General features: G+C 38.7%; 1 protein-coding gene across 6 annotated transcripts in view; it reads left to right on the top strand.

The window, feature by feature from the left end:
- tle3b (TLE family member 3, transcriptional corepressor b) overlaps positions 1-21441 on the top strand; it is a 40770-nt gene that overhangs the window by 7149 nt on the left and 12180 nt on the right. For 3 of the 6 annotated variants that reach the window (XM_052139006.1, XM_052138990.1, XM_052138997.1), the window contains exons 4-6: positions 1269-1313; positions 13607-13669; positions 13992-14096. In XM_052139006.1, coding sequence (XP_051994966.1) covers positions 1269-1313; positions 13607-13669; positions 13992-14096 — 213 coding nt within the window. Of the gene's footprint in view, positions 1-1268; positions 1314-13606; positions 13670-13991; positions 14097-16938; positions 16972-21441 lie in introns of all 6 variants that reach the window. The other 3 variants (XM_052139014.1, XM_052139022.1, XM_052138982.1) reach the window with 2 other exon arrangements.

Genomic DNA, 21441 nt, shown 5'->3' with positions numbered 1-21441 from the left:
TTTTTAACCAACAGCAGTCCTGATCATAACTACCAAATATTTATTCATTTTCAGGATTTTAAACCTTTAAATTCCAGGTGGTTTATATAATGCCGCTGTTGTTTTTAATGAGAAAAAGGAAAATTAAGGTTTTTTTTGGGGGGGGGGGGAGATTATCACAGTCTGGGATTTGTCAAACATTAGCAACATTATTGATTTTGATGCATTATTTTTTGTGCAGTGTCAGATAAAAAAAGAAAACCTCACACACTGGACCTTAGAGGAAAAATGTCCTAGTCTAAAAACTGCCATAAATTTTTATTTTCCGCTTTCACTGACTTTTATTTTTTAAACAACATCAGTCCTGATCATAACTACCAAATTTTTGGTAGTTATTAATTACCAAGGTTTTTAACCAATTAAATGGCATTTTGTTTACATAATGCCACTTTTTTTAAATGTTGTTTTTTTTTTTTTTACACACATGCACGTTTCTCAATACACACATTCAATAAACACACTATCAATACCAACACACCCACACAATAATATGCTACCCGCGTAATATGCTTTAATGGCTCTGGGATCAAATATTGCAGTTTCAGTGGGGACAACTTAAGGTCCTGAGTGTAACTATTTTGTGTACACAGTGTATCATATATGTGTTATAGGAACTGAGGTTGAAATGTCAAAATTCCTCAAAAATTACACTCCTTTGGCAAAATTTATGCCGTTGGCATTAACACAGCCAAAATGATAAAAAAAAATGAAAAAGGCAAAAATGTCCTGAATGTCACACAAGGGTTAACACAGCGCTCCACTCTTATCTTATTTGAACATGCAGTAGGTAGTTACTCGACGTGCTGGTACCTTTGTTAAATATTATTTTTCTGAGGAATGCCGAATAGTAAAGACAGATAAACTAAACGAAATACAGACAGGCTCTGAGAAAAAATATTGTCTCATTGATGTTTGCAGTAGTTGTTGGGCTGGACATAGTCTATTTGGCTACTTTGGGTATAGAAAATTACTGTGCTTTCATGAATGGTAATAGGCTGAGTAAATGTTGCCAGAGAGATTCATATACATTGTGCTGCCCTATAATCAGGCCATTTTCTGAGTGCTAGCTTTTTGTACTTTTTTTCTTTCGGTGGTCTGATAAATTCTGGGAAGTTCAATGAGGAAATAAATTAGGTGCATGATGTATTGAGGCATGTGGTGGTCTACATCAGCCAGTAACATTACACTACTATTTGTGTCCTAAATACATCTTTTATTTTCTCTTGCAGTACTATGAGATGTCCTATGGGCTGAACATTGAAATGCATAAGCAGGTATGTGATCTATATGTGCACAGACACCATATACATTTCTTTATGCATTCTGTGCTGGATGCACTTGAGTTTTAGTGTTTAATTATATTGTACGTGATGTCTGAGGGAATTTTGAAGACATTATCAGACCATTGGTAGCTTTTGGGAAGTGTGCTGCAGAGCAGTATCCATTCCCTTTGACTCTTTAAAGTCACAAATGGGATTGAAACACCTCACTAGTGTTCCATCTCTCAAAGAGCGGGAGGACATTCATTCACAGACAAGCAAGTGTAGATTTTGAGTAGTGACAATAAGTGTGATTAAATTCAATGCAGTTGCCAGAGAAGCAGCCTACCAGTTAGGGCACATGCTGACAAGCGAGTTAGAATCTGGCTTGCCGTTCCACCCTCCTTTCCCCTTAATTTCCTGTCATCTCTATTCTCTGCCTACAAATAAAAGTGGTGAAAAGACCAAAAAAATTTAATGCAGTGTCTGGAAGTAACATAACTGAATATGAAAGGTAAAGCAAGGGAGAGATGGAGGCCAGATAAAGCTCATTATGTCAGTTGCTTCTAGCAGAAAATTTTATTCAGTAATTGGTGTGAATGGTGTGCAGCATAAGCTCTCCTAATTGTTTTCAGCCTGCACAACATGTTTGCACTGCAACTGATTGATTAGTTTTGTATTAATGTGAATTTTAGGAACTACTTCTGTTCAAAAGAGAAATCAGTGAACACCTCCACCCCCATTTTTCACTCTTTTATTTCTCTCACTCGCTCTGTCATTAGTAGTGATATGATGTATAGTCATATGAGCAGGACTCGGTTTGAAGAGGCCCTTAATGTTTCTCACCCTGAGGCCTCACAAGTTTAATGGTATCAGTGTGAGGGTGGTGAATTGGAACAGCATGCAAGATCCATCAGCCACTCCGAGTGTGTGTCTGGGCCACATGTCTCTCTCTCTCTCTCATAGGCACTGCATTTTCTGAAAGGTTTGTAAGGCACTTATCTCCAGCTTCGAGAGAAAATGAAAAGGGAGGGAAGGGTAGGTGCAGGGGGCCTTGTGCAAACAGGTTAATCGACTGGCTTTTTTTTTTTTTGCAGAGCCTCTTTTTTGTTTATCAATAGAGCTCTGACTGAGCGGACTCGAACGCATGAATTATTCATTGGAGCATGGACTCCCTGCTCTCTCTGGTGTTAGTGATGACAGGAGTCTGATAACACACACCCACAAACTCTCTGCCCTTCATGTAGTGCTTTTGGCTAGAAAAGTAAGAGAGGAAAATGGATTTGAGTGCCAGATTTGGCATTCATCAGCTTTGAGGATCCACATGATTTAGAATACTATTAAATAACTGTTTTGTATAAACACGCTTGAGTTTGTAACGGTGTGATCTTGACAGAAGGAGCACTAATCGGCACTAATCCTGTGGTACGTTTGACCCCAAGGGCAGGATGGTGAATGAATGGTCAGCAGGGGGAGGGTTGGCTATGCAAAGACAGGAAGTGGATGGCTGTGCTTGTCAATATTTCCCATTAATTACTGCGTCTCAGAGTACTCCTGATCTGCTGTCACTATGTGTCTTATACTGTCTTAATTTTATTCATGTACTTGCTGCTGAATTAATGCAGAACTAGTGTGTTGTGTGTGTGTGTGTGTGTGTGTGTGTGTGTGTGTGTGTGTGTGTGTTGTCATCAGTGTGGCTGTATTTGGTCAGTTCTTTGTGCACACACACACTAAGCCAGATTCACTAAGTGAATCTCAGTCTGTGGCCTTAGATAGATGGAGGAGGGAGAGACAGGCAGTGGGGAGGCAACTTGTTCAGATAAATAATTTATTCAGGATTCCAGGAATTGTTTGCCAAGGTGATGACGGTCAATTTAATTCCGAGCCAAAGCAAACTGACTCTGAACACACTGCAGTCTCTCTTCAGAAAGGAATGTGTGCATGCGAGCGAGACATCTATTGGTGACAAAATGTGCCCACATTAACATTCCTGCCTGGTGAATTCCTAAATGACAATCATGAAACATTTTAGATGAAAGCGGCTAGGGCTAAAACGATTAGTCGAAGTTATCGACAATTTCAACAATGAAACAAATTGTCTACAAACATTTTCGTTGTCTACTAATTTGATCTCATTTAACGTAACATGAGATCATATGAAACTCTAATCATAATAATCGATAGTTGCAGCCCTAAATATAGCTGGGGTTGTATTATAGTGTGTTCTTTCCTTTGTGTGAAGCCAATTTGGAACAGTCCAGTTTACTTGACAATTTTTTGTCAATTCAGTGTTTTTTCTTCTACCTTAATAAAGGTAGACCGATTAATTTGTCTACCTCTATGCCAAAAATATAAGCGGACATTTATTTTGAAACCTCATAAATAAACCTTATCTGGTGAATTATACACACATTTACTTGTGTATACACACACACACATACATACATACACGTGTGTGTGTGTGTATATGTATATATATATATATATATATATATATATATATATAATTATTAATTAGGGCTGTCGATTTAATGTGTTAATTTAGTGTTATTTTAATTTGACAAAATTAATGCGTTAAAAAAATTTGTGCCATTAATCTCATGCCCCCAGACCGTAATAAGGAAGATTCCTGAGAAATGCAAGCTTGTAGTACACACAACACAGACATGCGTTACGTTCTTGCGTTCAAAACACTTGATGGAGCGCAAATCCGAACTTGGGGATCTCAAGATGTGTTTAAAGATTGAGTATTAAACTATATTTATCTTGACACAGTGACCTAAATATTTTACTTTTATGACGCAACGCACCCGAGACGCTATACAAGCATGTCTGACGCAGGTGTACATTGACGGGTCCTTAAACAAGCCCTCATAATAAATCTCGATCTGATTGACAAATTCACTTGTGAAATGGATTGCTGTGAACTGTGTGCCAATGATTGACTTATGATCAATAATATGGTAGTAAACAATACATTGTATTCTAAAGCCACTTTTTGAATTATCTTATCAATGATTAACTCTTCTGCTACAAGAATGTAATGCATTTTAATTATCTGAATATTTTTTATTTTTATATATATATATATATAATATAATATCATTTTTTAATATTTAAAGATAACTATGTATAATTATATATTGATATAATTATGTATAATCATTATATATTGAATAATTTGAGTTTTTTTTTTTCTTCAAAACTTTTGACTGATTTGAAAAGTAGCAAAAATAAATGAAGTTTTCCAATTCCGTTTTACGTAAACTTCATAGAAGAAAAAGAGAAGTCAATCCCTGGGACATGAAATTGCTTTAAGTTAAAGAAACGTCCTTACATTGAGTGTTATTTTCTTTTTATGCTAAATTCAAAAGTAAAAATAAAACAGAATTGCACATGGTGCAACATGCAGTCAAATACAAACCTACAGAAATATGAGGATGTTCTAAAGTTTTAGTGCACTACTGTATAGATCAGTGTTAGTTACAGTAGTGTGTTTTTAAGTGAGTTTGGATCTGTCTCTGAGCTCTGTTCAATGAACCAGGTGGTCGTGTCTGTGCCCTATGTGTTCGTCTCCAGCAGATGAATGCACAGAGAGACACAAACATCACTAAACAGTTCCAACAGGATTTGCTCTGCATATCCAGCAAGGGGAAGACAGAGACACCCTGTACAGATTACTGTTGCTCAATGCAGCCTTTTAGCCAGAGGGTTTGAGTAGACCGTGTCAGGCAGACAGAAATGGAGTGCTTTCATCTATTTGTTTTTCTGATTATAGATTGGATATGAATGGCTTTACATTTTCAACAAACACTACTTATATTTGATTGAGCATATAAATGTATATTTAACTATACAAACTCACTCTGTTCCGTCCCTTACACTAATATCTTGTCAGTTATTGTTTTTGAGTCACAGAGAGAGTGTGGCGGTCTGTATGTGTTAATTTGGTAGTGAGTGGCTCTTCTTTAGTGTCTAGTTGTTTGCAGCATATTTAATCCTCATCAGTGTCTCTTTGCACTCTGCTTGTACCCACAGCAACAGGTAAATGGCTTCTGGCATGCCATTGACAGAGCTGTGTGTGAGAGCTCTTCACATGCTGCTTGACAGCACTGAGCACCTGGGATTGTGAATCCCCCTCTCTCTCTGCTCAAGGGCCTTGTTTTCACTTCTTGTGCCCTATTTTATATCAGTCTGTGTGGGAGCTGTTCTAGTGGTTTACGGCACACCTCTAGCACTCAGCAGTACCATACTTCCTGTTCTCTTCCTGAGAACACATGGTACATCGGTTTAGGCTGAGGTTAGTAGCACTGGGTATTGATGCAGCTTTCCCAATTTAATTCCGATTCACAAGCTCTCGATTCCATTTCGATTCAGTATTGGTTCAGTATTGGTTCATATAGGTATATTTCGGTTATAGTGTCCCTTTTGGTTGCATATGAAAGAAATTCTCTCCCAGCTAATAATGTTCTTTAGAAATAAACTTTCTAACTAGGTACATTAAGAAAATAGTAAACTTATGTTTTACTAGTTATATTTTTAGCTATTTAAAAATGAACAAATCCATATTTTTAATCAATAAGTATGATATTATGGATACGTTTTATTATTTTTATTGCTTAATTGCAAAATGTATACTATTTACATGTATCTACATTGATTTATTTAACATATGCTAAAAACTGGTACTCTTTAAGGAAACCGGTATTTCTGTAAAGAGCATCTGTAATGGGCACATGTGAACGAGAGACTCTATAATGTATTTACCTCATCCATGCTATGATTAGAACTAATATTTGTGTTGTTTTTGATCAACAACTGACTTTGAGAACAGAGTATTAAAAGATAAAGTATTCAATACATTTTGAATATTTTATTGAAAGGGTCTCACTGCTGAATAATCTACCACTATATTATACAATCACTGGTGCGGAAATCTAAATATTCCCAGCCAGTTGCCAAATATATAAATTTTTAGTCCTATAGCTTGAAATTTGGTTGTAAATGCGAGCGATTTCCTCTCATTGTAGAGCACTGCGCATAGAATAAAAGATCGATCTTTGGATTTGAGAATTGATATGTGGAAATATGTGGTTACATTTTTACCCATAGAGGTGTGTGTATTTTTCTGTTTAGTTTGTGTGAAGTGAAGCCAATAAAAGGCATCTTGTGGCTTGGTGTATGGAGTGTATCAGGGTTGAATCTTACTAAAACATGTACAGGTCGGGGTCTGGGTACCACAGTGAGTATTGATGCTTTGACTACCACCCCTGGAGTTGCAAGTTCTGTGCTGAGTGACTCCAGCCAGGTCTGCTAAGCAACCAAAGTAGCAACCCCGGTTGCTACTGAGGGTAGAGTCACATGGGGTAACCTCCTCATGGTCGCTTTAATGTGGTTCTCGAGCTCAGTGGGGTGCGTGGCGAGTTGTGCATGGATGCCGCTAAGAATGGCGTGAAAATTGTATATTGGATGTCAAAACTTCCGAAAGTAACAAGATTAAACTCAAAACAAAAAATGCTTAAATCTAGATGTGACATCACAACAGGAAGCTGTTAGCTTAAGCAGGCAGGGGCAGATCTAGAAATGTATAAAGGAGGGGCCACAGTGTGCAGAGAGGGGCCAAGTTAATAATGTGTCAAAATGAGTCGATGTTCTTGAAATCTGAACACATGACCTTAATACACAAGGAATGTAAAAACAAACTTATTAAAAAAAACTTGCATAATTTTGTTATATATTTTACATACATTGATTAACTCTTTTAAAAACCATAAATTCTACAGAATTTATAAATTTTACAGAATTCAGGAGCGGTTCATTTATAATTGAAAATGTAGTTATCATGAAATGTAACTTACAGGAGGAGGATCACATTTACTTCCAAATGATAATACATTTACAAGGAACAGAACCCAAACCTGCGTACTCCAGGTAGGGAATGAGGTTTTGCCCCAAGTGAAGGAGTTCAAGTACCTCGGGGTCTTGTTCACGAGTGAGGGGACAATGGAGCGGGAGGTTGGCCGGAGAGTCGGGGCAGCGGGGGTGATATTGCACTCGCTCTATCGCACCGTTGTCACGAAAAGGGAGCTGAGCCGAAAGGCAAAGCTCTCGATCTACCGGTCAATTTTTGTTCCTACCCTCACCTATGGTCATGAAGGTTGGGTCATGACTGAAAGAACTAGGTCGCGAGTACAAGCGGCCGAAATGGGCTTCCTCAGAAGGGTGGAGGGCTTCTCCCTTAGAGATAGGGTGAGGAGCTCAGTAATCCGTGAGGAGCTCGGAGTAGAGCCACTGCTCCTTTGCGTTGAAAGGAGTCAGTTGAGGTGGTTTGGGCATCTGGTAAGGATGCCCCCTGGCCGCCTCCCTAGGGAGGTGTTTCAGGCACGTCCAGCTGGTAGGAGGCCTCGGGGAAGACCCAGGACTAGGTGGAGAGATTACATCTCCACACTGGCCTGGGAACGCCTCGGGGTCGCCCAGTCAGAGCTGGTTAATGTGGCTCGGGATAGGGAAGTTTGGGGCCCCCTGCTGGAGTAGCTGCCCCCGCGACCCGACTTCGGATAAGCGGTTGAAGATGGATGGATGGATGGATGGATGGATGGATGAAGAACCCAAACCTCAAATTGCAAAATATCAATCTATAGAAACAAATCTAACATAAATTAAATATAAATTGTCTGCATGGATTCCATCAGATTTACTGAGTAGAAGCGTGACGTATGGTTAAATGCGTGCATTAGACTTAAAGGGATCTTTCACCAAAACAATTCAAATTCTCTCATAGGGCTTGTTGATGTGGCAAATAATTTTTTCAATATTTAATTGCAGTCCAACATGATTCAAATTGTTTGTTCTTTATTAGAATGAAAGGCAACCTGAGAAATCCAAATTCTTTTCATTATAGCCAACAAAGGTGTGCAAGAAACATTTACAAACGCACCAAAGGGGGAAGTTGTCAACATAGTGTTAATGTAAAATAAATTAAAAACTGTTCAGATTTTCAGAAACAATATAATAATATAAAAAAAATGCTAAATATTTAGCCAGTGTAGGTTTTCATTTTATGTAAACCCAGTCTGTCTAGAAATCAATATCTATAAATTAGTTTATCTAGAAAGTACTCATTGTATATCAAACAGTTATGTATATTCATAAACCCCTGCAGATAGAGACACACCCTCTAGCAGTTCACACTGAGCAGCGCAGCAAAATGAAATAATTTATCAATACAATTCAAAATGCAAAATCGCTTGCCATATGTTGGTTATTGATGCAGTACACATCACAGAACAAAGCAATAATTAACGATCTATCTGAATCATCGTTGCAAAAGGAGCGGCGGATGTTTGACTCTCCCATATATACCCTCTCCATGATTTGAAATGAAGTGCAATAACGGTCACGTAACCAACACTTTTTTTATGGGTGAAAAGAAATGAAAGGAGACTGTTCATCAACGTGCTCACGCCGAGGCCAGTTATGGTCTTAAGCCGGTGTATACTTGCATGATGGATGAAGCTGAGCTACAATCACATTGTGTACATCTGGGAATATTACCCCTGTCTTTATAGCAGTCTCTGTTTTGTTAACCTGTCATGTTTATTTGGAGTGCCACATGTGCAGCTGCATTAAGACAAGTGTGATTAATCATTTTTCTCTTCCTTATTCAGCATTTGGTGGTTTTGCAATGTACATGTAACTATACCATTTGCAATGTTTTTATGCAAAGTCTCCATTTTTTGAAATATAAATAAAATGAAATGGTCAATGCAAATTCGAATTAATTTGAGAAACTGCCCAGCCCTACTCTCTCATCATTTACTCACCCACATGCCATCTCAGATGACTATGACTGACTGACTTCTGCTGAACACAAAGATTTTAGAAGAAATTCTCTACTCCTATAGGTCCATACAAATTAAGTGAATGGTGATCAGAACTTTGTATCACCAAATATAATAAAAGCAGCATAAAAGCGATCCATAAGATTCCAGTAGTAAATCCATGTTTTTGAGATGATGGGTGCGGGGGAGAAACAACAATATTTAAGAATTATTTTGTCTAAATCTCCACTTTCACTTTCAGATGTGAAAGTGAAACTAAATAGGCAGCAAATGTGCCTTTCAGATTTAACAGCGAAAGTGGATATTTATAGTAAAAAAGACTTGCATTTGTATCTGTTTCTCACCCACACCTATCATATTGCTTCTAAAGATATGGATTTAACAACGGTAGTCATATGGATTACTATTGCCTTGATGTGATTTTTGGACTGACAGCATAACAGAGCTGCGGTTCTGTACTGTAAAAGAAACTTCATTGAGTGTTTCCTTTTGATAACGGCCATACATTATAATATGGCTTTGTGGACTATTTCATACTTAACTGTCAGTAAATACTTTGCATGAGGAATACAACATTTACATTCAAAAGGCATAATTAACATAGAACAGAACACAAACCACAATTTGCAAATATAAACTTTTTATATCCTCTGGATTCAGTCAGATTTACTGAACAGAAATAGTGTTTGTATGTCTGTCAGCTGGGTTTCCATCAACTTATTTTTATGCGCATTTTGGGATATTGCATTAAAATGGTTATGGAAACACAAAGATGCGAATAAAATCTCCAAAATGCACATCAAAAGCTTTTACGCACACTTCAGGTGAAGAAATGTACATTAAACTGTGAAACACATTTACCAAATTAACTCTTATTATTTAAATAGGAATACAAGATGCACATCAAAAAAGTCACAATGACTAAATAATTAAATCATAACTGGACTAACCATCGGACCAAGTCATTGCATCTGAAATGTTGCTCTGGTCTGCGTAGAGTTTGCAGATAAAATAAGTTGATCACAAACTTGAACTGTGTAGAAGAACAAGTTAAATGACACTTTTGAAAAAGATCTACTATATCCACATGGCAAAAGGAGGAACGCACACTAGTGTTCCAAAAACTGTGTGCAATAATAACATTTTTCACAAATTAAATTGCCAACTTGGAAACATATGACTGCATGTGGAATTTCCAAATACCCAAAAGACATCTTAACTTCTTTGATTTGCTTTATTAACACCTATTTTGCAAACAGTTGTGTTGATAAATGGGTTAAGTAGGTTTCGAGTGCATTTCAAAACCTTTTGTGTTCAGCGTGTTGTTCTTCAGACACAGGCAGCCCCACGTAGACATCTCACTATGCTGTGTTTGACATGTCTGTGAAACCTGGTTGCGTCTTCTGTGACCACTTGTGTTTGGATTTCGACAGATGTTTTCAAGAGGACATACATCAATCGCTACTCCAGTGTGTTACTGCATTATAATAAACCATAATAAAGTGCACAGAGAAAGCATGACGAAAACAGGTGTCTCCCAGATACAGTTGATATTTTATCCAAGCACAAACTCAGCATGTTGGTGCAGCACTTCTCTTCTATGTAACGGCATGTTGATGCTTTTGCTTGCAGTGAGAAAAAGGCAGTACATGGGTTTCAAGATGGATTTTGAGATGTAAAAGTTGTACTTCCTTTAATGTAGCTCTCCTTGTGTGAGATCTACTGTTAATCACACAAATGTTTCTGTCAAAACAGTATGCTGTACCTGCAGAAATGTTGCTTTGACATTTAGGTGTTGTGCTAGTGACAAGTATGCAAATGAGCAAATAAAAAGATTTTCAGACATGGGCACTGAAGGGACCAGTCAGTTTTCAGCTGGGGCCATTGCCCCTGTGTCCCCTCCCCTAGCTCCGCCCCTGTAAGTAGGTGTTTACTGCCCTCCAGGATTTGGAGATGGTGGTACACAGTGTGTTGTGTACTATTGTAGCAAGCAGTGTATGTGTGCCCTTTATCAGTAGACGGTCAAACTGAATAGCCTGATAATCACTGTGGAATATCTCCTCATTTGGAAAATTACCAATGTTATTTGGCATAGAGGAACTGTAGTGTTTCCCAATCTCCCCTCTCTTAATACATACACACACACACTTCACCCTACCCATGAAAAAGGAGCCGTTACTCCCCTCCCCTGGCTGCCCCCTTTCATCCTGCATTATTTGCTAAGTTGATCTGATCGACAGGCTGAAAATTCAATTTAATGACCTGCCCCTGTGCACATAATATGATTTTACTGCCTGTTATGGTCAAGCAGATCTCCAATTTACATAATGATCTAAGGGGAGAGATTGGGCGGGCCGGTTGCTGTGGCAACCTCGAAGTGGCATACGGGAATGAAAGCACAGGGGAGGGAGGCGGGGCTGAAGTGATTGGAGTGTGAGAGAGACAATCTCATTGTATGGTTTTGTGTATGAGGCCAGTGTTTTTATGCTTGTTTGTTAGAGTATATTTGCCGTTTGTTTCGATAAAGGCAGACTTGGTGTGTGTGTGTGTGTGTGTGTGTGGGAGGCGCGAGGCCTGGCTAAAAAAGCATTAATAGCTCAATGACTGGAGGGGTGTGGAGAGTGCTTAGATCCTTTGTTCACATCCCTAGAGACAGTTCATCACCGGTCAGAACATATCCACTCTCGCCCCCCTCTAAAGAGAGACCAAATCCATCAGAGTGCCTGGGTCAGCACCCTCCCACAGGCACTAAGGTCACGCTGCCAAAAAATTTACGGAATGTGGCTCGCAGTGAAAGAGAAATTTCTCTCCTCCCTCACCTGCTGGGCCATCTGCTCCAACCTATAATCAATTTGTTCACCGCCCCATACTTCCTCTCCCTCTCTTATTCTCTTTTATTCTCTCCCCTCCTCCCTGCACCTCTCTCTCTCGGTTTCAGTTTTAAAGTACTTTATTGGCATGATTTTTTTTCATACAATATTGCCAAAGCATTAATACACAAAACAGATAATGACAAAAAAATTAAAAGGATGATGATAATAATAAAAAAGTAACAAATGACAATAAAATTATAATTCATATAAGGTGCCATTTAATGAATAAAATAAAAACTATAATAACAATATACACTATGCAATTTAAAATAAAATATTTATCAAGACATAATAAACATTATTATAAATACGGTAACAGATGTACATTAATACTCCTTGATTATGTCGATCAAGGCATTGATTGGTTTCTGAGTGTGTGCAGTTCAAATGTATTTTGTTACAACCGATGCGTGATTGTCCTCCCCCAGTAACACCTGCATTTGATCCATTTCTTCCAAACTGAAAAACTGTGTCATGAGGTTTGTCAAAATATTTCTCTCTCACCTCTGTGAATTTCTCAGAGTAAAGGAGAAAGTGTTTCTGTCCAGAGCCTCACCCGTGTCACAGTGAGCACAGACTCATTCTTCCTTTGGAAGACATGTTTTTCTGTGTCTGCCTTTTTCTATGGCCAGACTGTGATCACAGATTTGGTGAGGAGCCATCACTGCTTTTGTATCTCTAACAGTGTAGAGATATTCTGCTAGATTATACTTTCTGTTTAGGGCCCAATAACATTCCAATTGCTTTGATTCTTTCTTTGTTTTCCCAATGGTCCAAATATGAATTTTTGCTTTTTTATGATTTGGTTTATTCTCTCTCTCTTCCCCATTTTATCCAGAGCCATTAGCAAAGCTCATGATGAAATATAGCTCTTGGGGCTTCAGGTAGCCATGAGTAATACTGGAGAGCCAGAGCCATGTTGGCTGATTATCCTGTCTGTCTCTCTATATCAATAAAAGTCATTTTGAATATTGCTGTAGGGCTCTGGTTCCTCTCCTCCTGTGCTGCTGGAGTAGGAGCATGGGGAAAAATGGTAATTGCTCAGTATTTCCATCGTTAATCTCCCAGCACCAAATCAGCATTAGCATATTTCAGCATCTTAATGAAATAATCTTTCTGGGTAATGAGGGGGTGGGGGGTTGTTGAGGCCCCCCCTCTGCTTTCCCCTCTCCATCTCTTGGCCAGATGGGCACCACAGGCTTTTTGCCCATCTTGGCCTGGAAGAGCTGTGCATTTGGCCAGATCCATTTCAGTAGTGTGCTGAAGCAGGGTTTGGCTTTATGAGCAGTATGCCATATCAGTGCTCAAAGAGCCTCGTGTTCATTATGCACCAATTCAGACACATGGCAACATCAGAGAAAACTGACGTTTCTGAAGTTTTTACTTCATTAATCAAGCGAGCTGGAGGTATCCAATCATGCCTCGTTGGGATGCTCAGAGGCTTGTTTAGAAAGTTCATCAATGTGAAAGTAACGTGAGGGTGTTCAGGCTCATGCTGTTATGAATTAAATGCGTATGAGTGATTGGAGAGGTGGTGACAATATTTAGCAGTCTGATTGAATAACTATGTGTATGTCTCTGTTTTTGTTTTCAGACTGAGATTGCCAAACGTCTAAATGCAATTCTTGCTCAAATCATGCCTTTTCTGTCACAAGAGGTAAATATGTGCTTTTTCTATCTATAAATTTTTTTAAATAAGAAATATCATCTAAATGGGCCGTTTACACAGTGTTTCTCTGTCCGTCTGCGCTAGGCGGACGTCTATGACTGTTGTAGTGTCGCGCTGTTGTTGTTTTTTTCCCTCAATTTGTTTAGATGCCTTTTCACGTTAAATATAGCTTCAGTGTTCTATTCGTTGCTCTGCTTCTAGCTTCTTTTTTTTTTACTTTTAACTTTTAAATTATACCCATTTTTGCCAAAACCTCACTAGCTAGCCATTGCTAATTTGGTATGTATTGATCTGTCTCTTTTTCCTCCAGCACCAACAGCAGGTCGCACAGGCTGTTGAACGTGCTAAGCAAGTGACAATGACAGAGTTGAATGCCATCATCGGGGTACGTGGACTTCCCAATCTGCCTCTCACCGTGTGTATACCCTTCTTTTTTCTTCATTTGACCAGGTCCAGGGGTAAACCTGCACACATACACCCCAGTGTACTAATGTGTTTATGCCTTGCTCCTAAATAATAATTTGATCTACAGGGTGTAATTATGAAATATAAAATTACTCTTGTAATTTAGCTTTAAGTCTTCCTCTGACACTCATTTATTCCAGCATGTATCAACTCAACAGCTCTTAAACCGCTCGAGCGAATTTCTGATGGCTAGAGCTGTTTGTACTTCTGATTTGGGAGGACATCAGAATTGTTGGTGTGCCTTTTTCCAATGTCTCTTGCTGCAGATTTGCCCCTGCCCTTCATGGTCTGATTTTATGTTGTTTTGATTTTAAATTTGATGTGTTTACACCATTATGTTTGCATTTTTATGCCATTTGTTTGTCTTAGTATATGCCGCTTGGATCATTTAAGTTCACTTATGCGTGTAGTTCTTAACTCTGTTTGTGTCTGTTTGTCACAGGTTTTTGAAGAGAAACATGTTTAGGCTTGTAAAATTAAGCTCTTGTTTTTAACACACAAAGTCTAAATCTGTCAGGGTTGTCTGTGATTAGCCATGTTAAATGCTTTCAAGAGCTTGTGTTAAGAAGCGTTGAGGAGCTTCCCATTGATTTAGGCAACCCAAACAATCACTTTCATTACAGCCTCAAGTTTCAGGAAGAGTAAACATGGTTTTATTTCAGTGGGCAATAAGCTGGATTATAATTCAGAGATAATGTAACATAATATTTACATAAATGACGCATTTGTTTAGCAGTCTAGGAACAGGACAGTGTGCCTTTTGTGGGAGGTGGCGAATATTGCTGACCCAACTTTGATTAGCTTGGGCTAGGCCGTGCTTTGCTAGCGGGTAGAAGGTCCTGAGCTGGGTCAAGGCAGCTTGGAGACAGATATTGGGATTCAATTAAGGCAAATGAGCCAAGACTCTGACCCCTGTTTTCAAGGTAATTGCTGCTTCAAATCTGACTGAATGCAACTGTCTATGGGGCTCCATCATTATACAGCCAGCCATTCTGCAGAGAAGCTTGGCAAGAGAGGAGGAGGGAGGGGGGCAGTGGTTGCTGCTTCTGCTCACACGTACTCACACTTTGTAGTGTCCCATGGTCGTCATAATGGTTGATGAATGGATTAAGTCAGGCAGACACTTGCGGCACTGTTGCAGGCATTAACACGCGCACACACATACTCACAGGCTGAAAAAAACAAGCTTTTATTTGTTGGCTGGTGAGATGGCAGGAGATCAATCTGTGTGCCCTGGTGGAGGGAGGGATGGGTGAGTGGGGTCATTAAAGATTCACTGTTAATCAGGAGCCAGCAGTGTTTGGCACAGAGAGAGTGAGGGAAAGAAAGCAGGATAGAGAAGAAGATAGATAATGAAAGGAGAGGGAGGCAATGTGAGGGGCAGAGGTAAATAAGTGGGAGAGAGGAGCGAGACGCCTGTGAAAGCTTTTGGTGTGCTGTACCACTGACCTGTCAGTGGTAATGCTGTGCATGTCTGTGGCTTTGGTAGTTAGTTATTTTAGTTCAGTTCTTTTGTTAACAATGCTGTAGCTGTGGCAAAATAAAAATACACAGCTTAGTAACTGGCATACATACAGACATGGAAGCCCAGAGTAGATGCATACACATCATGGTTATGAAAAGCCATAATAAATGTATGTAAATGGTACTTTTGTAAATGGTACTTTTATTAACTATTGTCATAAAATACCAAGCTTTTCTACACCTTAAAATCAAATTATTTGACCTTTAGAAAAAGCATTCAACCCGATTGCCTTAAATTCAAAGTAAACATACTTATTTAGCTTAAGTAAGTGTAATTATTTATGTACAGTTAACTAGTTACAAATAAAATGAACTTATCTGTGATTTTAACTATCATTTGTTATTTAATTATTGAAAGAGTTGTAGCATGTCTTATACAGTATAAGGGAAATTATGACTGGATCTGAGGTTAGCCATAAGGCACATCAGACTCTCCTCAGTACTTCTTAATGCATATAAATCTGCTCTTTTTTTTTTTTTTTTTTTTTTTTTTTATATAAGTTCAATTGAGTAGAGAAGAATGGCTTAAATTTTATTGGCACCATGTTTACCAGGCATACCAGGTTTTATGGGTGTTCCACTCCGCTGCAATTTTGTTATTGATAATTTTGATTTAGTAGTACTCAAAACCAGTTTAAAGAATGCATTTATTATTTAATATATGAATGTATTTATGAGTTGATTCCAAAAGGTGACATTTCAATTACTGTTGAATAAGGACCACTTAAATGTTTTTATTAATGAAAACTTTAGGGTTTAGAAAGTAATATTTACTATTCAAACTAGTAAGAATAGTAAAAAAAATTCTTAAATTGAGTCATCTATTTTAGTTTTTATCTGAGATAACTATTATCATATTTTATAGTGTGAAACTTTAGTGGCAAAGGTTTGCTGCTGTTTTTTTTTTTTAATACACCAGGTTCACTTTACATACTGTTTGTTCACTTGTATGTCAGATTTCACACCAGCAGCATAATTGGCCTTGTCTGACTCAACATTGCTCATAATAAAAGATGACCATGTTAAGCCAGTTATTCGCCACTTCCAAATATTAGCTGAATAGTAATGGCAATCATTGTGTCGTTCTAGGAAGGTTAAGGTGTCCAACACAGTGCTAAGGTTAGAAACACATCCAAATACAAAAGAACCATTCATGTGCCTGGGTAGATTTGTGAGGTAGTGATTTTGGTTTTCATGAGTGAGTGTGGATGCGAATGGTGTGAGAACGTGAGCATGTAATGACGTGCTCCTCTCTTTTCTCCCATCAGCAGCAGCCTCATGCTGTCTACCCTGTTCTGATGGTCAGTGCTAAAGACAGTCTCTCTCTCTCTCTCTGTGTGTGAGTGTGATGTATGTTTGGGTTTTTGAAGTAAGCCTGAGACCCTTAACGCTTTTTAGACCATAACCGCAATGTTATGCAGTGTGTGCATGCTCCAGTGTGCTTAAGTCATTTGGTGGTGTCAAAGCTATGGCTGTTTATTGGGAGAAGAACACTGTGTTTATTTAGTAGGACTGCCAAAATTGACAAGTTAGCGCAATTGAATATTTACTGTTAAATTGAATGCAGTTGAGTAATTTTCCTGATTTGAAATGTGTTTTTTTTAAAGTTTGGTGGTAATAAGGGATATAAATCTAGTTCTTAAAGGTTCACTCAATAATGAAAATTCCTTTGTCATTCACTATTTAGGTTTGAAAATACATGAGGCTGTCTTTTGGCCATGGAACACAAGATGTATTTTCCATACAATGAAAGCCAACACTTTGTCTAACATCTCTTTTTGTGTTCCAAGGGAGAAAGTAAATGAACTGATATAGAAAGCATTGCATATATATAGGGACCATTTTTAGCCTCAACATTTAAGATCAATCATATTAACTACCAATATAAGAATCAGAATGAGCTTTATTGCCAAGTATGCTACACATACAAGGAATTTGTCTTGGTGAGATTGCGTGAACTCTTGATTATTTAATTTTTTGTACCTGATCAAAGCCCCAATATGTACATAAGTTGAATTTAATACATTTAAATAATACTCTCTATTGAGCCAAAGAGGCAGGAAGGGGAGTTTTTTCAGCTGTCTGTCTTTTCAGGTGCTGATTAGGGCTGGGATAAACGATTATTTTTTAAACGATTAATCTAGCGATTATTTTTTTCGATGCATCGATTAATCTAACGATTCATTTTTTCAGTCCGATTCGATTCCGATTAATCGACTTGTGACAACACCGGTAATACCGGTTTCATCGGGGGTGGGGGTGTATAAAATGTAAAAAAAAAAAAAAAAAACATTTGCTGGGAGTTTGATTGACTGGCGATCTGATCAATCAATCATAATACGCCATTTTTGTCCGACAAAGTAGTCAGGAGAGAGAAGATTAACGTCGGTGGATTTGAATTTGAATAATGGATTGTAGGCTACTGTACTGACATCTTTCCGCAGTTAAAACAACAGTCCTTCTGATGTAGGCTACATTCATGTTTAGCCTATTTGATTCTATAAATTAACCAAGGAAAAGATGATCGGTTCACGAGCAGCTTTAACTGAGGCAATCTGTCACGACACATTAAAGAGCCACAAAATAGTAGGCCTATTTATGGTTTAATTTTCTTTGAATGTCCAAATTTGAAAGTTGAGACTTTATTAAATGTTACCTGCTTGGTCCTGTCTGTCAGCGCGTTGTCAGTGTCCTCTATGTATTTTTCACGACATTCATAGCTATAAGCGCATTATTAATAGCTATAAGCGAAAACTTTAGGTGTCGACAACGTATTATAGCCTACTCCAACATCGAGTGCAAAGTGGGGAGTTGAAAAAAAACTTACGGTGCTCTGTCATCTGCGGCTGCTCCCGGGTGGCGCTAGAATGGAAGGCCATCTCCATTTTGCAAAGACGACATATCACGGAATTGTTTCCTTTTAAATTAAATAATTCCCATACTTTAGAGGAACGAGTGCATGCCGCCTTGCACTTCTGATAGTCTGAGGAGCCACTCGTGTTGGCGTCGGCGCCGCCATCTTTGTTTTGGGTCTGACAATTCGACGCGCATATATTGCGTCGACATATTTTTTGCGTCAACGTCATCCCAGCCCTAGTGCTGGTGCATTGCCGTGGTGCTAGAATGGAAAGCCATCTCCATTTTGCAAAGACGACATATCACATAATTTTTTCCTTTTAAATTAAAGAATTCCCACACTTTAGATGAACGAGTGCGTGCCGCCTTGCACTTCTGGTAGTCTGAGGAGCCATTCGTTTTGCTTCTACTCTCCGGCGCCGCCATCTTTGTTTTGGTCTGACGAATCGACGCGCATATTTTGATTTTGATCATCGATTGCGTCGACGCATCGTCCCAGCCCTTTTACCCTTCTCTTTCTCTCTTCATTACCCTCCCTAATCTCTCCTTCCATCACAAATTTTTCTTCCAGTCTTAAACGGCCACTGCTTTGACACCATGCGTTACTGACCATTAAATTAATGAGAACATGGATGAGATCATATGATTGACTGTTGTTAAGAGGCAATCAGAGGAGTGGGATAGTCATGGAGATGGAAACCATAGACCTGTGTGGAAACTCAGAAGTATTTTAAGCTATGAGGTGGCTAGTGAATGTCATTCATTAGTATTAACCTGCATTCTACCAAACTTGCCTCTGTAATGTTTGTAGATAAATCTGTGTATATACTGACTTGGTGAATTAATATAATATCTGAAAGTCATGCACCTTCATGTTTGTTGCCTCTTGTTTAAGTTGCAAGATGGGTTGGAGACTCAAGTTTGTTTGAAACTCACATGATAAAGGTTTTTTGTATTTCCTGATTTATTGCGAAAAGATGCATGTTAGCTAGTAGTAGGTCTGGGTAAAAATATTGGTTTTCCAATTAATTGCAAACTTTTTCAACGATTTCTATATCGATTCTTAAATACCAAGATCTATCTTTTACTCAATTCTGCAAGTCTCTTTAATGTGAGTAATTGACTTGCATATGCAACTAAAAATGTTTGCCATTGTCTGGTAAACTTTCAGATTTCACTATCCAGTAGGGCTGGGCAATATGCAAGAAATATGTTCACTTTATATTTTTACAAATATTGCGATATCCGATTACATCGTCAACCCCGCGGCTGAGGAATCTGTGAATATTCTTGCTTCATTGATTTTGCTTTATAAATGTAATTCATTTATTCAAACAAACTTTAACCAGAGATATTTCTAAATTCAAATTGCACTTCAAGTGAAACAAAAAAGCAATTAAAACAACGAGTTGGTAAAAAAATTAACCACCTTTACATTTGCTGTCAGGCTGGTATCTGTCTACAACAGGTGAAAAAATTACTAATACAATTTAAGATATAAAGACAATTACAAATGTAAACATAATAATGATGATAATAAAAATAATTTAAATATACAGTGAATAAAATAAGTATTTGAACACCCTGCTATTTTGCAAGTTCTCCCACTTAGAAATCATGGAGGGGTCTGAAATTGTCATCGTAGGTGCATGTCCACTGTGAGAGACATAATCTAAAAAAGAAAATCCAGAAATCACAATGTATGATTTTTTAACTATTTATTTGTATGATACAGCTGCAAATAAGTATTTGAACACCTGAGAAAATCAATGTTAATATTTGGTACAGTAGCCTTTGTTTGCAATTACAGAGGTCAAACGTTTCCTGTAGTTTTTCACCAGGTTTGCACACACTGCAGGAGGGATTTTGGCCCACTCCTCCACACAGATCTTCTCTAGATCAGTCAGGTTTCTGGGCTGTCGCTGAGAAACACGGAGTTTGAGCTCCCTCCAAAGATTCTCTATTGGGTTTAGGTCTGGAGACTGGCTAGGCCACGCCAGAACCTTGATATTCTTCTTACAGAGCCACTCCTTGGTTATCCTGGCTGTGTGCTTCGGGTCATTGTCATGTTGGAAGACCCAGCCTCGACCCATCTTCAATGCTGTAACTGAGGGAAGGAGGTTGTTCCCCAAAATCTCGCAATACATGGCCCCGGTCATCCTCTCCTTAATACAGTGCAGTCGCCCTGTCCCATGTGCAGAAAAACACCCCTAAAGCATGATGCTACCACCCCCATGCTTCACAGTAGGGATGGTGTTCTTGGGATGGTACTCATCATTCTTCTTCCTCCAAACACGGTTAGTGGAATTATGACCAAAAAGTTCTATTTTGGTCTCATCTGACCACATGACTTTCTCCCATGACTCCTCTGGATCATCCAAATGGTCATTGGCAAACTTAAGACGGGCCTTGACATGTGCTGGTTTAAGCAGGGGAACCTTCCGTGCCATGCATGATTTCAAACCATGACGTCTTAGTGTATTACCAACAGTAACCTTGGAAACGGTGGTCACAGCTCTTTTCAGGTCATTGACCAGCTCCTCCCGTGTAGTTCTGGGCTGATTTCTCACCTTTCTTAGGATCATTGAGACCCCACGAGGTGAGATCTTGCATGGAGCCCCAGTCCGAGGGAGATTGACGGTCATGTTTAGCTTCTTCCATTTTCTAATGATTACTCCAACAGTGGACCTTTTTTCACCAAGCTGCTTGGCAATTTCCCCGTAGCCCTTTCCAGCCTTGTGGAGGTGTACAATTTTGTCTCTAGTGTCTTTGGACAGCTCTTTGGTCTTGGCCATGTTAGTAGTTGGATTCTTACTGATTGTATGGGGTGGACAGGTGTCTTTATGCAGCTAACGACCTCAAACAGGTGCATCTAATTTAGGATAATAAATGGAGTGGAGGTGGACATTTTAAAG

The sequence above is a fragment of the Xyrauchen texanus genome, chromosome 2, assembly GCF_025860055.1.
Source record: "Xyrauchen texanus isolate HMW12.3.18 chromosome 2, RBS_HiC_50CHRs, whole genome shotgun sequence".
In the NCBI taxonomy this organism is placed as follows: domain Eukaryota; kingdom Metazoa; phylum Chordata; class Actinopteri; order Cypriniformes; family Catostomidae; genus Xyrauchen; species Xyrauchen texanus.
This window is presented reverse-complemented; position numbering and strand designations above follow the sequence as displayed.